This window comes from Melanotaenia boesemani, chromosome 10, assembly GCF_017639745.1.
Source record: "Melanotaenia boesemani isolate fMelBoe1 chromosome 10, fMelBoe1.pri, whole genome shotgun sequence".
Classification (NCBI taxonomy): domain Eukaryota; kingdom Metazoa; phylum Chordata; class Actinopteri; order Atheriniformes; family Melanotaeniidae; genus Melanotaenia; species Melanotaenia boesemani.
Window position 1 is genome coordinate 22,660,600 of NC_055691.1, and position 13,866 is coordinate 22,674,465.

A 13,866-nucleotide genomic window follows, 5' to 3' on the forward strand; every position below is an offset into this window, starting at 1 on the left:
CTGTAGATATTTTTGTCCATTTAGGCACATTTTTTAACTAAATCCTGCCATTATTTTGACTTTTCATCTGAGTACTGATAACTCCATTAAATATTTTGAAGCTGTTCACTTATATGTAACTCATAACTGTCAAGTCAAATCATTAGATTGTTTTTTTTTGTCACATTTTCCTCAACTGAATGCTATTAAGAGGTTGTGTTTTCTATATTTCTGTATGACAGTTCTTTTTTTCACTTCAGTTGGCATAAACTTGAAACAGTTGGCACATTTCTATATGAAACATTTACAGAGTTTAGCTCTTGAATGTTCTGCTTTTCTTTGTCTTCTGTAATAAGAAATTGAGTAACCTCACGGTTGAAAAGGTGAATTTTTCATCTCCAGCCTCTTTAAATGGTGATAGGTAGTTTCAATTATTTTTTGACATTTACATTTGGTTATTTAAACAGTTGATGAATGAATGGGGTATTGCATTTTGTATTACATTTTCATACAGTTTGGACACTTGCAACAGAAGAATTGGAGGGGAGAAAAAAAGCAAAGGAAGATCACATTTGCCTGATTTACAACTCAAGAAAATGCAACTTGAAAGCCTCTTTCATTAATCCCTCTCTGGCAAATTCCTGCTTCTTTCAAACCTCACATTTCCAGGCTTTATCTTATATATTTAAAGTCTTCCAGCTTGAGAAAAGATAACCCTGATGACAACTCTGACATAATCTGGGGTAGTACTTCATAAAGCTCCTCAAGATCTACAGTAGACGTTGTGCAGATATCTTTACGAGTTACATGTAAGTAGCTCTCTTCTTTATAAGGAAACTGATCTTCATCTGTAAAGTTGGTGGAGTGAAAATAACAGACAGTAACCTAAATGACAAACAGCCTTTAAGGTAACCACATAGCCTACTTTGGTTAAAAACCTTGTAAATGTTCTTTACAATAGGTATGGGATATTACACTAACTTATGGGCTTTAACTCTGGCCAGACTGTAGTCTGCTATTAACAGAAAGCAGGTTTCCAGATACTGCAGCTCGTGAATGCACATGCTGCAAACTCAGAGTTATAGGGCCATTTGGTTGAGGAAGCTGATATCCAGCGGCTGCTCTGTGTGGAATCACACATCAAAGTTAATCTTGCACCGTCTGTTCTGGTGCTGCAAAGCACTAATCTGCTGTCAGTGTGATGAGGCTCCTGGACCAGTTCCCCTTTCCAGCACAGAACCTCTAATCCACAAGACCTTTCACATGCTTTCTCTTTTTCCAGACAACAACAGGAACAAGGTTCACCTTGAATACTCATCTGGTCAGTAATAGCGGACAGCTTCTTTTGTACACTATGTACACTTAATTGTGCTTGTGTGAGAAGCATCCCAGCTGTTTATTTCAAGTATGTTTTCGCATTTCATGCTGCAGTTACCATGGCTACCACTGCTATTACATATGTTTTTAGCCACTGATCAACTCTAAAATTCTGTTTTCACCTTTGACCCAGCTTCAGGCCTTTACTTTTCAGAGGTGAGGCGAGTGGCATCCTGCTAAATCAAAGCTTTCTTTATTCAAGAAAATGTCACTGCTCTCTCGCCTGCGTGGCGATTAACCTATGATGAATACATAATGACTTCATTAGCATAATCGCTTGAGTGTCTGATGATTATATTTTATTATCATGTTCTGGTATAATCCATAGCTTCGGCAGCCCTTCATGCTTCCAGCCCTTCTTTCATGTTCCTTTGCCCTCCCCATTCAGCCACACAGTGGTGTAATTGCATTATCAAAGTATTATACCAATGTTATGGGAATATATTTTTAGCCCTTGGCTTTCTGTATTAGTGTAAGCAGGATGGACAGAAATCAAAATATAGAATGACAAATTGCACTCCAAGCAACATTTGAGCCAGTTCACGTATGCTAACTGATGACTCGCATCCAGACAAATGATTATTCTCCCATTTGCATGTGTTCTGCTTAAAATGCTATTTTCTGGGTCTATGCCATCACTTAACACCTGTAAAACTTCTAATACAGAGCAGCCATTCATCCAGTCATTAAAAGACAGTGCCACAAGGAATTGCTTGTAATCATGATGACAAAAAGATGAAAGAAAGGTGACTTGGCATAATATAGCAGGGGAATGGGGTTCTTCTTTTTTTTTTTTTTTTTTTTTGCATAGGACAGCAGTTGTTTCCCAAGTGTCAGCAGGTGTAGTCTGAGAGACTGGAGAGCAGCAAAAAGAAAAGAAAAATGTCAAACAGGGCTGTGCTAGCTGTGCATGATAATTGAAAAGAGGATAGTTAAAAAAAGAATGAAACGTTTCATCTCCAGCTCGTCGTTAGAGGCAAGCAGGTCCAGGCAGAGGAAGGGTGAGTCAAAGTCAGGAACGGAAGAGCGCTGGAGAGGAAAGGCTTTTTTATCATCCCTGACTCTTAAGAAGATCTCCCAAATGAGAACGGGCGTGCATGCTAATGTCAAAGCTTCGATGATAACTAGCCGCCTGGTTTTGCAGGGTTAGGGTTAAGCTGGGATTTGGAGGGCTGAGGGAATATATGTTTGAAATGTGAGCGGAAGCTGAGGTGCTTTTGCCTGAGCTATACGTGGTGGAATTATTCTATATGATTTATCTGTGTCTGCCTGGATAAACGAGAGTAATTTTACGAGTCTTTATTGAGTCTGTGTGGTTCCTGAGACTCCCGGGTGAACGTTAAGCCAGGAGATCAAAGCTTCATTGACAGTGCTGCACCACAAAGTCTTCATTTACTTTTCATTTAGATGCACTACTACTGAATGTCGTGTGATACGTGGCTGTTTCCATGATCCTCACATGGCAACCCAACTGCACCCATCCCCACTCATAAGTCTACAGAGACTGGATCTCAGCTGGATTGTGAAACGTTAAAAAAAAAAATCTCTCACATCTGTTCCACACTATTTTACTGCAGTTTAACATCCAATCAGAGCAACAAGCGCTTTTGCCCACAGAGACTGTGATGCTCACCTCAAGGTTGTCCTCCCCTCCAGCTATTGTTCACATTCACTCACACTCACAGCGCTCTGTTTTTCCTACCGCACGCGTTACACCAGGCAGTGCGGCCCTTTGGCTCCCTCCTATCTCTGCTCTCCCATCTCCCCATTATGTTGTGTAGTTCTGCCAACCTCTCCTTCTGTCCCTTATCACCTACAGTGAAAATCTAGCGGGCTAATCCCAGCGCCCGTGGGATTCCCCTCTCTATAATGATGTAGTATATCTGAGGGATAGCATCAGAGCAACATCCTATCAGCCCACAAACTCTTAATCCCATCAGTCTTTGGTGTCCAAACCCAAGAGAGGCAGCATTTTGGATGTTGTGCTCCCAGCCTAAAGCCAGAGATGCAGAGCAGAACATCAGGGATGATATTTTGTGTTTTGGGATCATGCTGGGGATCATGTTCATTTATTATGTTTCAGTCTGTTGAACCCTTGTGGTAGATCTCTCAGCATTGCAGTGCTATATACTATACTCTAGCTAGGCCACTGTACTAAAAAAATCTTGCAGGGTACTTGCACTCCAGCATTACAAAGATTTTATGTGCACTCTTTTACAGTCTGTTCACAGCGGGGGATAGATAAAGACAGAATGTGCTTAATATTTCAACATGCTGCTGATAATACAGAGCAGATTTGCTACATTAATAATATGAAAATATAATACACAATAGAGTTTTTCTTCATTTTCCCTCTCCCTTGTTTATCTGCAAGTGCAGAAATTTATCCTGCATTTCTCTTTTCCTCACTTGATGGTCAGACTTACTGCCTGTTGGCGTTCAGTCTTCCTCCTCATGTTTTTTCCGAACTGAAATTTTTATGAAGGTTCTTAATATGACAAAACCACTCTCACAACCTCTCGTGTAGAGCTCCATAAATCTTGCAGTCTTCACAAATACAACCGCAGAAAATTTATATCTTCTTGTCACTCATGTTTGTACGCCTCTATGGCATGCGGGCGGTATAATCCATTTTCCTCAAATTCTGAATTCATAGTTTCATAGCATGATGGAGTTCAGAGGGAGAATTACATTTTTTTTGTTCCATCTATTATTTAACTGTCAGCAAGGATGAATATTGTGCTCTTTCAGCCTTGTGGAGAAGGTACAGAGAATCAGATTGCTGTGCATCATTGCTCCATGTGCTCCTTGCCATGAATTGAAAAAAAGGAGTATTTCTCTGTTGTTCAGTGTAATATCTAAATGTGCATGTGGTAAATATGTTGGAAAAATGCTAATGCTGTCCACTCTGACACCCTTTGATCTATTACAGCAGCTTTGCATACCATCCCTTAGGGGTATGCAGCACTTTTCAACCTTTCCACTGTACTACTGTCCCTGAGCAGTTTTAATGCCTCTTTCTGTCGTTATCAACTTCTGGTACAGTCGGAGACAGTATCAGAGCTCAGGAATAATTGACAGGTTTTGGTCTCACAGGTTTAGAGGGCTTGTCTGTGCTGGAGAAGCTACTGAGCTGTGAAACTGGGCTAGAGAATTACCTCAGAAAGGATGATAGGGAGGCGTGTGCAATGGGATGGTTGGTGAAGGTCAAACAGAAAATCATAGAATTATCAAAGACACGCTGAGGACACTTGATATAGACGGGCTTTTACCGCTCTCAAGTTTTTGAAAGATAAAAAAAAAGAAAAGAAGATTAAAAATGGTCAAAGTGGTTGGCATGGATGTATTTTCTTCATGAAGTACTCTTTATGATGTCTTCTTTTAGTACAGAGTTCACTGTGACTCAAAAAATGCAATGAATATATGTCTGTACCATTATCTGTACTTCCAAAAAAAAGGGGGGGGGGGGGGGGTTACCTGGGAGGATTGAAGTTAAATTAATACGATGGAAGAAGGTGAGATTGAAATTAATTTGAGATTCAGACGATCAAGATTTCAGGCCTCCTCAGTAATTACTGCCATGAAACAACATGCATAGATGGTGTATGAGATAGGACAGTGTGCTCAATTCATCTTCATTCTAATCAGCTGATTAATGAAAATAGTTAATGTATTAATTAAACAAGTTTCATCCCACTGCTTCTCACTGAAATATCTAAGTGGTGTAGATCAGAATGTGGTTTTGATGAAAGAGATATTCAGTACCATTACTTTGATGGATTTAAAATGGATGTCCCTCACACTCCCGCAGCTTTAGTATCTCCATCACAGCATTTTATATATTTATCTATAGTTTTTTTTTTTTGTTTGTTTGTTTGTTTTTTTTTTGTTTTTATTTGAACACCTTGTCTTTAATATTTTGGTAGTGATGCCTTATTAAATAGTGTAAAATACAACAGTAAAAAAATGTACAAAGAAACGAAAAACGCACATCATTTCACACACACACACACACACAAAAAAAAAAAGTTCAGAAAACCTATGAATGTTTGATGCACTCAGTGGTTAAAAACATGCCTAGAGATGTACAGCAGACGTGCACTTAAAAGGTCCAGTAGACACATTAATACAAATAATATATTAGCTGCCTTTTCAAAAAGCTTTTTTCAGATTCTTCATTTGATATTATAAGGCGCAAGGAAAGCAACCGTCAGAATTTTAAGCTGCCCAATGCCCTTATTACAAGTTGTTTATAGGGGGAAAACTTGGAGAAGTTTAGGCTCCAGTGGGAGATCACTTAAGAGTTCATCCTCCCTCCACTGGGATGGGAGGACTGTCACAAAAAGAATAAATATGTGAAGTGATTGTAACCGAGGAAGAATCAAGAATTAATATAAATAATTAATGAGAGAATAAATGTAGAAATAAAAAGGGAAATTTAAAAAAAGTAAATAAATCTGAAGATGTTTATTTTGGCATAATTCATCTTCTTGTTTTAGTTTCTTTTTCCCCATACTCTTTTTGTTTTGTTTATTTATCATTTCATATGCCTTCATTGTTTTTTCCTTTACTCTTTCTGCATTGCTTTTGTTACGTTTCATTTGCTTTTGTGGTTTCACATTTTCACTATTTCCCTATGGCATTGGTTGAAGTTAGTGAGGCTAACCAGTAAGCTATGCTTACCATCGACATGTTAGTCCATGGATGAGTTTTAAATGTCTTCTTTATGTGTGTATTTAGGCTTTAGGTCTTTAATGTAGCGGCAACATTGCACGCTGATACTATTGCACACAAGACCAACACCACAGTCAGACTTTACATGTTGCATCCAGTTTTCCATGCTTCCAAATGCTTGCCAAAGGATGGAAGAATAGACATGAACAGAGCCTTAACACTTGTCATGGGATAAATGTTAAACATCAAGTAGAAGATAACTTGTCTAACCGGGATGTTGTAGCTTAAAGCCACGACTCTGCCTAATTCACTTAAATTTTAATGATAAACCCATGCAGTAGGTAATGTAAAAGCTGTTTGGAGGTTAGGAAATGGGAAGTAATGAGAAATAAAGCAAATTTTAAAAGAGACTATGTGAAAGCATTGGCAAAATGGAAAAAGCAGCTGGGAAATAATGAGAAGTAATAGCAAAAGAGAGAAAATAAACAAAAGCAATAAGAACAGGAAAAAGCAAAAGCGTTGTTTAAGAAAAATTATCTTTATTTCTCTTTATATTTCAAAGAATAATTTTATTCTCTGTGAACAGATGTGTTCTTACCTGTAGCACCCTTGTCATTTCACACCACTTTTAGTTAAAATTTACAGAAGGATTCTTATTTAAACAGGAAGTGACCTTTTTTTTTATTGAGGTCCAATCTCTAACAAGAAATGTCTTCCCAGCCTTTTAAAACATTATATGTTCAGTGTTGTTGTGCTTTCTATAATATCTTTCACCTCAGCCACTATGCCTCTAAATGTTAACCACCCTTTTGCTTTTATTAATGCATATTATGGTCACCTCTACTGGAGGTGAGCTGGTTACACAGTAAAAAAAAAAAAAAAATAGGAGGTGGGAGCTGGAAGTATGACAGAGGTGCCAGAGGATGATTGGATTTTAATGCTCCTGACAAAACCCTCTCAGCTGAAAGATCAGCCACAATCCTTTTGTCAGCATTTCTAAGCTGCCGCAATGATCACAACTGGAATGTGAGGTGGTGGTGTAGCAGGACTTACTCTAGACCTCTTTTATCAGAAGCACAAGTCAGTGTGATGCACCAGCCGACACGTTATTTATATGTAGATGACACAGCCAGCAAAACAAATCACCAGAAAATTGTCAGCTAATTTTACCTTAAAATGATTTAATTTAATTTAGTTTGATTTTCTAAATAAAAAAAAGACCCTGCTCCGTCTTGGAGAGAAAAAATAAACAAATGGCGTGTTTGAAAAATCATCCATATCTTCTTTCATTATTTTTTTCTTCACTTCCCACTAACCAGATGGCAGTCAGATTTCAGACACAGGGTTCTGGAAGACAATCAAAGAACAAGATTGCTTTTTTAGGAAGGGGGGGATTGGTTTAACTAGATGTCAAATTACAGGCCTTCTCACAGAAACAGGTGCATGTCCTCGTGACTTCCTATGTGTGTGTCCCTGTGTGTTCAGGCGTGTCCATGTATTTGAGGTGTTAGCAGCACTCGCTGTGAGGCGGTGAGGTCATGTAAAGAAATCTGTCTCAGAGCACCCCTGATGGAGGTCAGACGCACAAACCCTGCCACACAGGTTGATACAGAGACTCATAAATGTTTGATTGGTCTATTATCCCAGTTGGGTGGGGACATTTATCCCCTGCTTCTGGAATTCAAATATTCCTTTTACTCTGACATTTCCCCCACACCTTCAGAGGCAAACCCCCAGTTTGAATCCCTCACGGTGTTGGGCTCCATCTGCAATGCTGTCGTCTGACTGTAGGACAACCGTACAGAATGAGCTGTGTTTCAGACCAGTGTGAATGTGAGCACAGTATGGTTTCAGGTGGGTGGAACTGGGGAATTGATACTTAGTCATTCCGACATTCCTCTTCCTCCTCTGCAGTGAGGATAAAAATCTGGCCATCCATCTTTGTGTCTTACCCATCTCAGCTTGTGGTAGCAAGCGTGGCTACCTGGCAGTCAGAGACAACAAGAACAAAGCAAGAACATTACTTTAATCTGTCGCTGCTGTTAATTCCTACCTCTGCCATCCTCCAGGAGGCACAGCTTTGTGTATCTCAGCTTCCCCCTTATGAACAATCCATCACTGTTAGTGCTTCTCTCCGGAGTGCTCTTGCTCCTTTCTTTTTTCATCTGCTCACTACTATGCTTTGCTTTCAAAAGACGACACTCGCTGAGAAGACTGGAACACATTGTATTCCACAGTTGATGTGGCATCATCTTCCTGCTCCTCCCACTGGAATAAAACATATGTGAGCAGCAACACTCATGTGAGGCAATGCTGTCCTGCATTTTTATATGCAATCCGTTAATGGGCTTTTAACAGGACATCCAGAATCGGTAATTTGACACCTGCTGTCGGGCATTGTCTGTGATTGGAAAATTACTTGACCTGTAATGAACTGTAAAACTAATGACATCTGTGTAAAATTAGTCAACTTGAAAGCAAACTGTTGTACATGAAGACCCATCAAGCGTGATATTAAAATGTCCACTTTTACATCTTTCTGCCCAAGCTCTGTTAAAGCCCAGGCTGTTGGGCCTGACGTGATGGAAACCTGAAGCTAATGACTCAAGCAGACGGCTGTGGGCATTAGACAACTTCATTTATGAAACAGTCAACCTCCCGTGTAGCGATACATTCATATTACCCTGCTTCACTTGAGAGACGCACTGCTGTCACAGACACTGAGCAGTGCTGATGTCCCTTCCTACCTGCATTCATCTTACTCCCAGGAGGTAATGGTCTCCTCAGGTCATTTGCACATTAGGGTCTCGATCATTCATCTCACCCACCTGCAATCCTGCAAACTGCTGGCCCTCTGCAGTGCATGGAAAGATGTTTAGAAGACAAGGAAACATATACACTGAACCAGTCATGTACACTGCACTTAGATATCAGCGTTGCCTGTGCCCTAGAATGTCAGCAGAGGGCTACTCGTGAATATGCAACATGTTGAAATGATTTCTGTGAAGAATTTCTGGGTTTGTGTTGAATTTAGCAATTTGCCCTGAAGGAATCTGGGTTTTCTGCTTGCGTAATGCAGCTGAATGCAGTAGCGACTGGTGGTTAAAGCAGAGTATGAAGCATAAAATCATAAATCAGAATAAACAAGAGTGTTGGGCCAATGCTCCCTGAGAATAAAATAAAATAATATTATTTTTTTAAAAAAAGCACCTTAACAGAGAGTTCTGGTGAATTCTCTGTAAAGAAATCAACAGTGTAACTTAACACATTGAGTGAGGTGCAAAACTAAACTATAAACCTTTAATGCCTTTTCTATACGTTACTTTTTATATTGTCATTTTGGTTTAATTGCATTTTTGGACACATCTTTGGGCTAACAGATTATTTCCCTCAAAGATTTAGAATCAGTCACAGAGGAAATAATCTGCAAATTAATAATCAGCGGTTCAGTACAGCGCATGCTGCGCTGAGCTGCTGCGTCTCGGCTGCATGTTTGTTTTCACACCAACAACCTTTCTGCTTCTGCTGCCCAGCAACTGCCTGCACAATCATTTTTTTTAGTGCAGCAGGCCTCTAATAACGGCCATAAATTCAGAACTTTGTATAATCCATGGCTTACAAAGTTGCTCAAGTTGTTCAACTATAACTTGAGAAAAGTTAAAATCAGGTGGTAATATCAGATGAAAACCATTCATTGTCATCGCCAAACATTATCATAACAGGGAAGCTGTATTTCTTATGTCTGTGACTTGTTGCTTACACAGTGTAACTTTAGTAAAACGTATACCTTTGCTGATACAAAGTCAGAATGATGATCATCAAATGGTTGTACTGCACATTTTTCCACAACGCTAACCTCACAAGGTAAAAATAGTCACTACTCTGAAGCCCTAGATACTTAAGAAATCCTCAGCTGCTGTGCAGCTACTTCTCAGTCTATGTGGATACTCTAATCTGTGAACATGGAAGCTGAAATTAAAATCATCACATTCCACACACACCACACAGGCCACATTCCAAATATGAAGCTGTTGTAAGAGTCACAGTGAACTATTTTCATAGAAAAATATGTAAATGTGCTTGTAGTGTCAGTTAAACCTCTGCATACTTCCCTTGCTACTAAAAAATTAATTATTTAAAATCAAGACTTGACATACTGGCACTGCAGAGAAAACCCACTATGTGTAGACTGATGCTACCAGAGATCCCACGGACCTTTCATTTCATTCCATTCAGTGTGGAAGGTTTCTGAGTAAAATTGATTATTCACTGCACCAAAATCCTTAAGAATCCTTTACATTCCAACATTATTCTATGTTTGTGTGTTCTGCTGTTTCTGCTTATGGTCCTGGAGTTTGAGAAGATACTAGTATGTGCAGGAGCTGATCTTTAACACTACAATTAAAATTCATTAAGCACTGCACTTGGTGCTTTTGCATGTTGGTGCTTCTGTTTTTACAACTTATTACAATACAGTACAGTATGTCAGTCTGACATACTGGAGGTGCTGGATTTTGTGATTTTTTTAAGTACTTCTTTATCTGCTCAAATGGACAAGTCACATCTAGTTGATACTAAAAGAGAGAGAGGTCAGGTTGAGTTTTAGTCTTACCTTGAGCGCAGACACGTCTGACTTTCTCACAGAGGACAGACACATTAATGTGCAGGGATGACTTGGTCCCATCTGACATGTCTGCTTTGATTAAATGCATCCTGTCTGTGTAAAGGCACACCATCAAATTAGTGTTTTTGTTTCGTTCATTTTTTTTTTTTCCTCCTATTCATTTCCACATTCAAGGAGTATTTTTCTGTGAGAAAAAGAACAAATCTCACTGTTGGCTTTTGCTGACGTCCACAATCTTAAACAATCTCTCCGGGGTTAAGCATCACACTGTACCTCCTCCCCTCTTCTCTTTCCCTCAATGTGAAACAGCTCCCTGTATCTTTCACAAGCTGTTTGGCTAACAGAGGTCACGTAGGATGTGTGGCGCATTTGGTCATGACGTGAAAGCATTGGCTGCTGCCAGCAGGTGTGTAATTATATATGAAACATGGTTTTTAAAGAGGAACATCTCGATGGCATGTAGAAAGTAGGCCAGTAAATCTTCAGAGAAGTCCTATTTATTCCTCACTTCAAATGTATGACTTCTTATTTGAAGTTGTGAAATAATACAAGGTCAGTGTAACTATTTCAAAATGATTAAAAATAACATTAAAGGTAGAACAGTTTAACATGCTAAAACAAACCTCCAGGGCAGATTCTTTAAAAGAAGTATTGTTTCTTCTTTGCTTTTTCTGCTCACTGTGTGCTCACTGTAATGTTTCTTTCTGTGTTTCAGGTATGGAGACATGGTGCCAAAAACAATTGTGGGGAAGGTGTTTGGGTCCATATGCTCTCTGAGTGGGGTGCTGGTTATTGCCTTGCCTGTCCCTGTCATAGTGTCAAACTTCAGCCGTATCTACCACCAAAGCCAGCGGGCAGAGAAACGACGAGCCCAGAGGGTACTTACTCTCCACCTTTATTTTTTCTCTTTATTTCACTTCTCTTTGCCTTTTTTTCTCTGTCGATGTCTTATCCACACCTAACAGAAAGACATGGTAAACACTATCTTCCAGAATATCAATCTTTTATTATGCTTGAGAGTGTGTGTGAGTGACAAAAACTGAGCAAATGATCTCTAAAGTATTGTGTCAGTAGCTTTTCAATAGCAAAATATGCTTCTTTTTAATTATTCTTCCTAAGTGTTTGCTAAGGCACTTTTTTTCTAATCGTAGATTTAAGCATAACTTCTCCCTACAAAATACTGTGGCTGCCAGAGAGACAGAGGCAATTAGTGTGAGACACAATCGTCAGAGGCTAAAACAGAGGTCTGTTTGTTCAAACAGAAAACTCGCCTTGCTAGAATCCGTGCTGCGAAGATTCGAGGCACTAATGCCTATATGCGCTACAAACAAAACGGGCTCCTGATCGACTCACTGGAGGAGGTAACGGGGGCCATGCAGCAGCTTGGGGGCTGACTGACCTGGGCCTCGCTGATGCTTGCATGCAGCTCTGCTCCGGGGGCCATGCCGCAACACACTCGGGAGGTGGAGGGGGGGCTTCTCATGCAGTAACGCAGGGGGCTGTTGTCATTCCAGTGCTTCAGTGTGATCGTCCTCTCTCCTACATCACACCTCTCAACTGCAGCATTGACATGCTTCGTCAACACTCTCTCTCTCTCTCTCTGTTCATACAGCAGGAGGGCCAGGCAGGCACACTTGCCTTCTGGTGGAGCACAGCCATTACAGTCACACTGACTCATGACCAAGCTATGCATGTCTGTCCGACAGGGTTTGGAGGGGAAGGAGGGATCCAAAGGCTTACTGCTGGAGAGTAGCTTGCCCACGGAGGCTGTCTGCTCAGCCTGCATCTCCTCTAAACTCTGTGTTTGATCTGCTGTGTGTTTTTGTGTGTATTTTCTCAAGCATCCAGGTTGTCGTGCAGACTAATACAACATACCTTTCATCCCAGAGCCGTGCAGAGCCTCATCAAGTGTATGTGTGTCGAGTGTGCAGTGTTGTTATGGTCTTGAATCTGTACTGTGTTTGGTACAATTTGTTCGATCTGTGTCCAGGTGTGCCACTGCTGTTGCACTGAAATGAGCTCAGCTTGAATTAGACTTTCCTGGTCCTCACCAAAACAGTGAACAAGTGGCTAAACCAATTCTAGCAGTCAAACATGTTGTAGTCAGCCACAGTCTCGATGCATCTCTAAAACATCACCATCTCACTGGGTCCAGTAGATTGGCTGCCGAGCTACAGATCAGCATTCAAACTCAGTGCTTTGCCTTCTCTCCGCCACATCACCGAGCTACTAGTTGCTTGAGACTGTTTCTGTTCAGAGTCTGAGCCTGCTCATCTACACTGCAGCTTTTTTTTTCTTTTCTTTGTCTGTTTTAACTTTGTGTTTTCCAAGGCCTCCAAGGAAGCAGGACAAGCCCTGGTGGGGAAGGCCCCCAGCCCTCCTTTTGAGAGCCAACATCATCATCTTTTGCATTGCTTGGAGAAAACCACGGTAAATCCCTTTATTTTTGCTTTTCTTCGCAGGACTTAAAAGCTAAACAAAGCAGCACTTTGGATTTTTTTCCCACTACCTTAGTTTAAAATAGCCCCTTAAAAAACACACATACATACAAAAACCTTGAGTTCTTTTTATATGCAATTTCATCACTCTTGCAGTCTCCACTGCATCATCATCATTGCCAACCTGTTACTGTAAATTGCAAATAGAAACAAATTGAGTTTTTTCATCCATGCTCAAACTGTAGAATCTATTTTATATGCAGCCTGAGTTAAAAATAGCTCTAAATGGGGTTGGGAAATGTTGAGTTCCCTTGCCAGCAACATGCTAAAGATAACATGACTCTGCCTGCCAGCAACATTATTTTTTCCAAACAAACCAGCCCACTTCATTTTACACTATCTATAATTTAGAGATGTAAGAGCCTCTTTAATACTAGGCTGTGACATGATTTTTACACTCGCAGCTTTAAACTCTGTGCAGAGACATGGAGAGACAGTAAATCAGTGTGGCTCCGCATAGATGATCCTACTACCGGTAAAATGTCTGCTACTTGTCTGGGAAAAGCTCCATAAAGGTTACATACCATTCAGACAGGGGTGCAAATGTTTACATCAGGCCTCTCACGGTGTGCATGAAAGATAATGGACAGAGAGAAGAGCAGGAGTGACAGAGGGGAGGTCGGAGAACAGAGGCATCATTCAAACTGTGCCATAAGATTCTGCACGGTGGCATTCTGCCACCTGCTGGTGGGGCTTGAAACATGCATGAAGCCT

At 40.3% G+C, this 13,866-nt stretch overlaps 1 protein-coding gene across 2 annotated transcripts in view; it reads left to right on the forward strand.

Annotated features, from left to right (window-relative positions):
- LOC121648056 (potassium voltage-gated channel subfamily D member 2-like) overlaps positions 1 to 13,866 on the forward strand; it is a 42,520-nt gene that overhangs the window by 24,654 nt on the left and 4,000 nt on the right. Inside the window, exons 3-5 of one of the 2 annotated variants that reach the window (XM_041997978.1) lie at positions 11,370 to 11,532; positions 11,917 to 12,015; positions 12,986 to 13,084. In XM_041997978.1, the coding sequence (XP_041853912.1) occupies positions 11,370 to 11,532; positions 11,917 to 12,015; positions 12,986 to 13,084 (361 nt within the window). The remainder of the gene's footprint in view (positions 1 to 11,369; positions 11,533 to 11,916; positions 12,016 to 12,985; positions 13,085 to 13,866) is intronic. The other variant, XM_041997979.1, reaches the window with a different exon arrangement.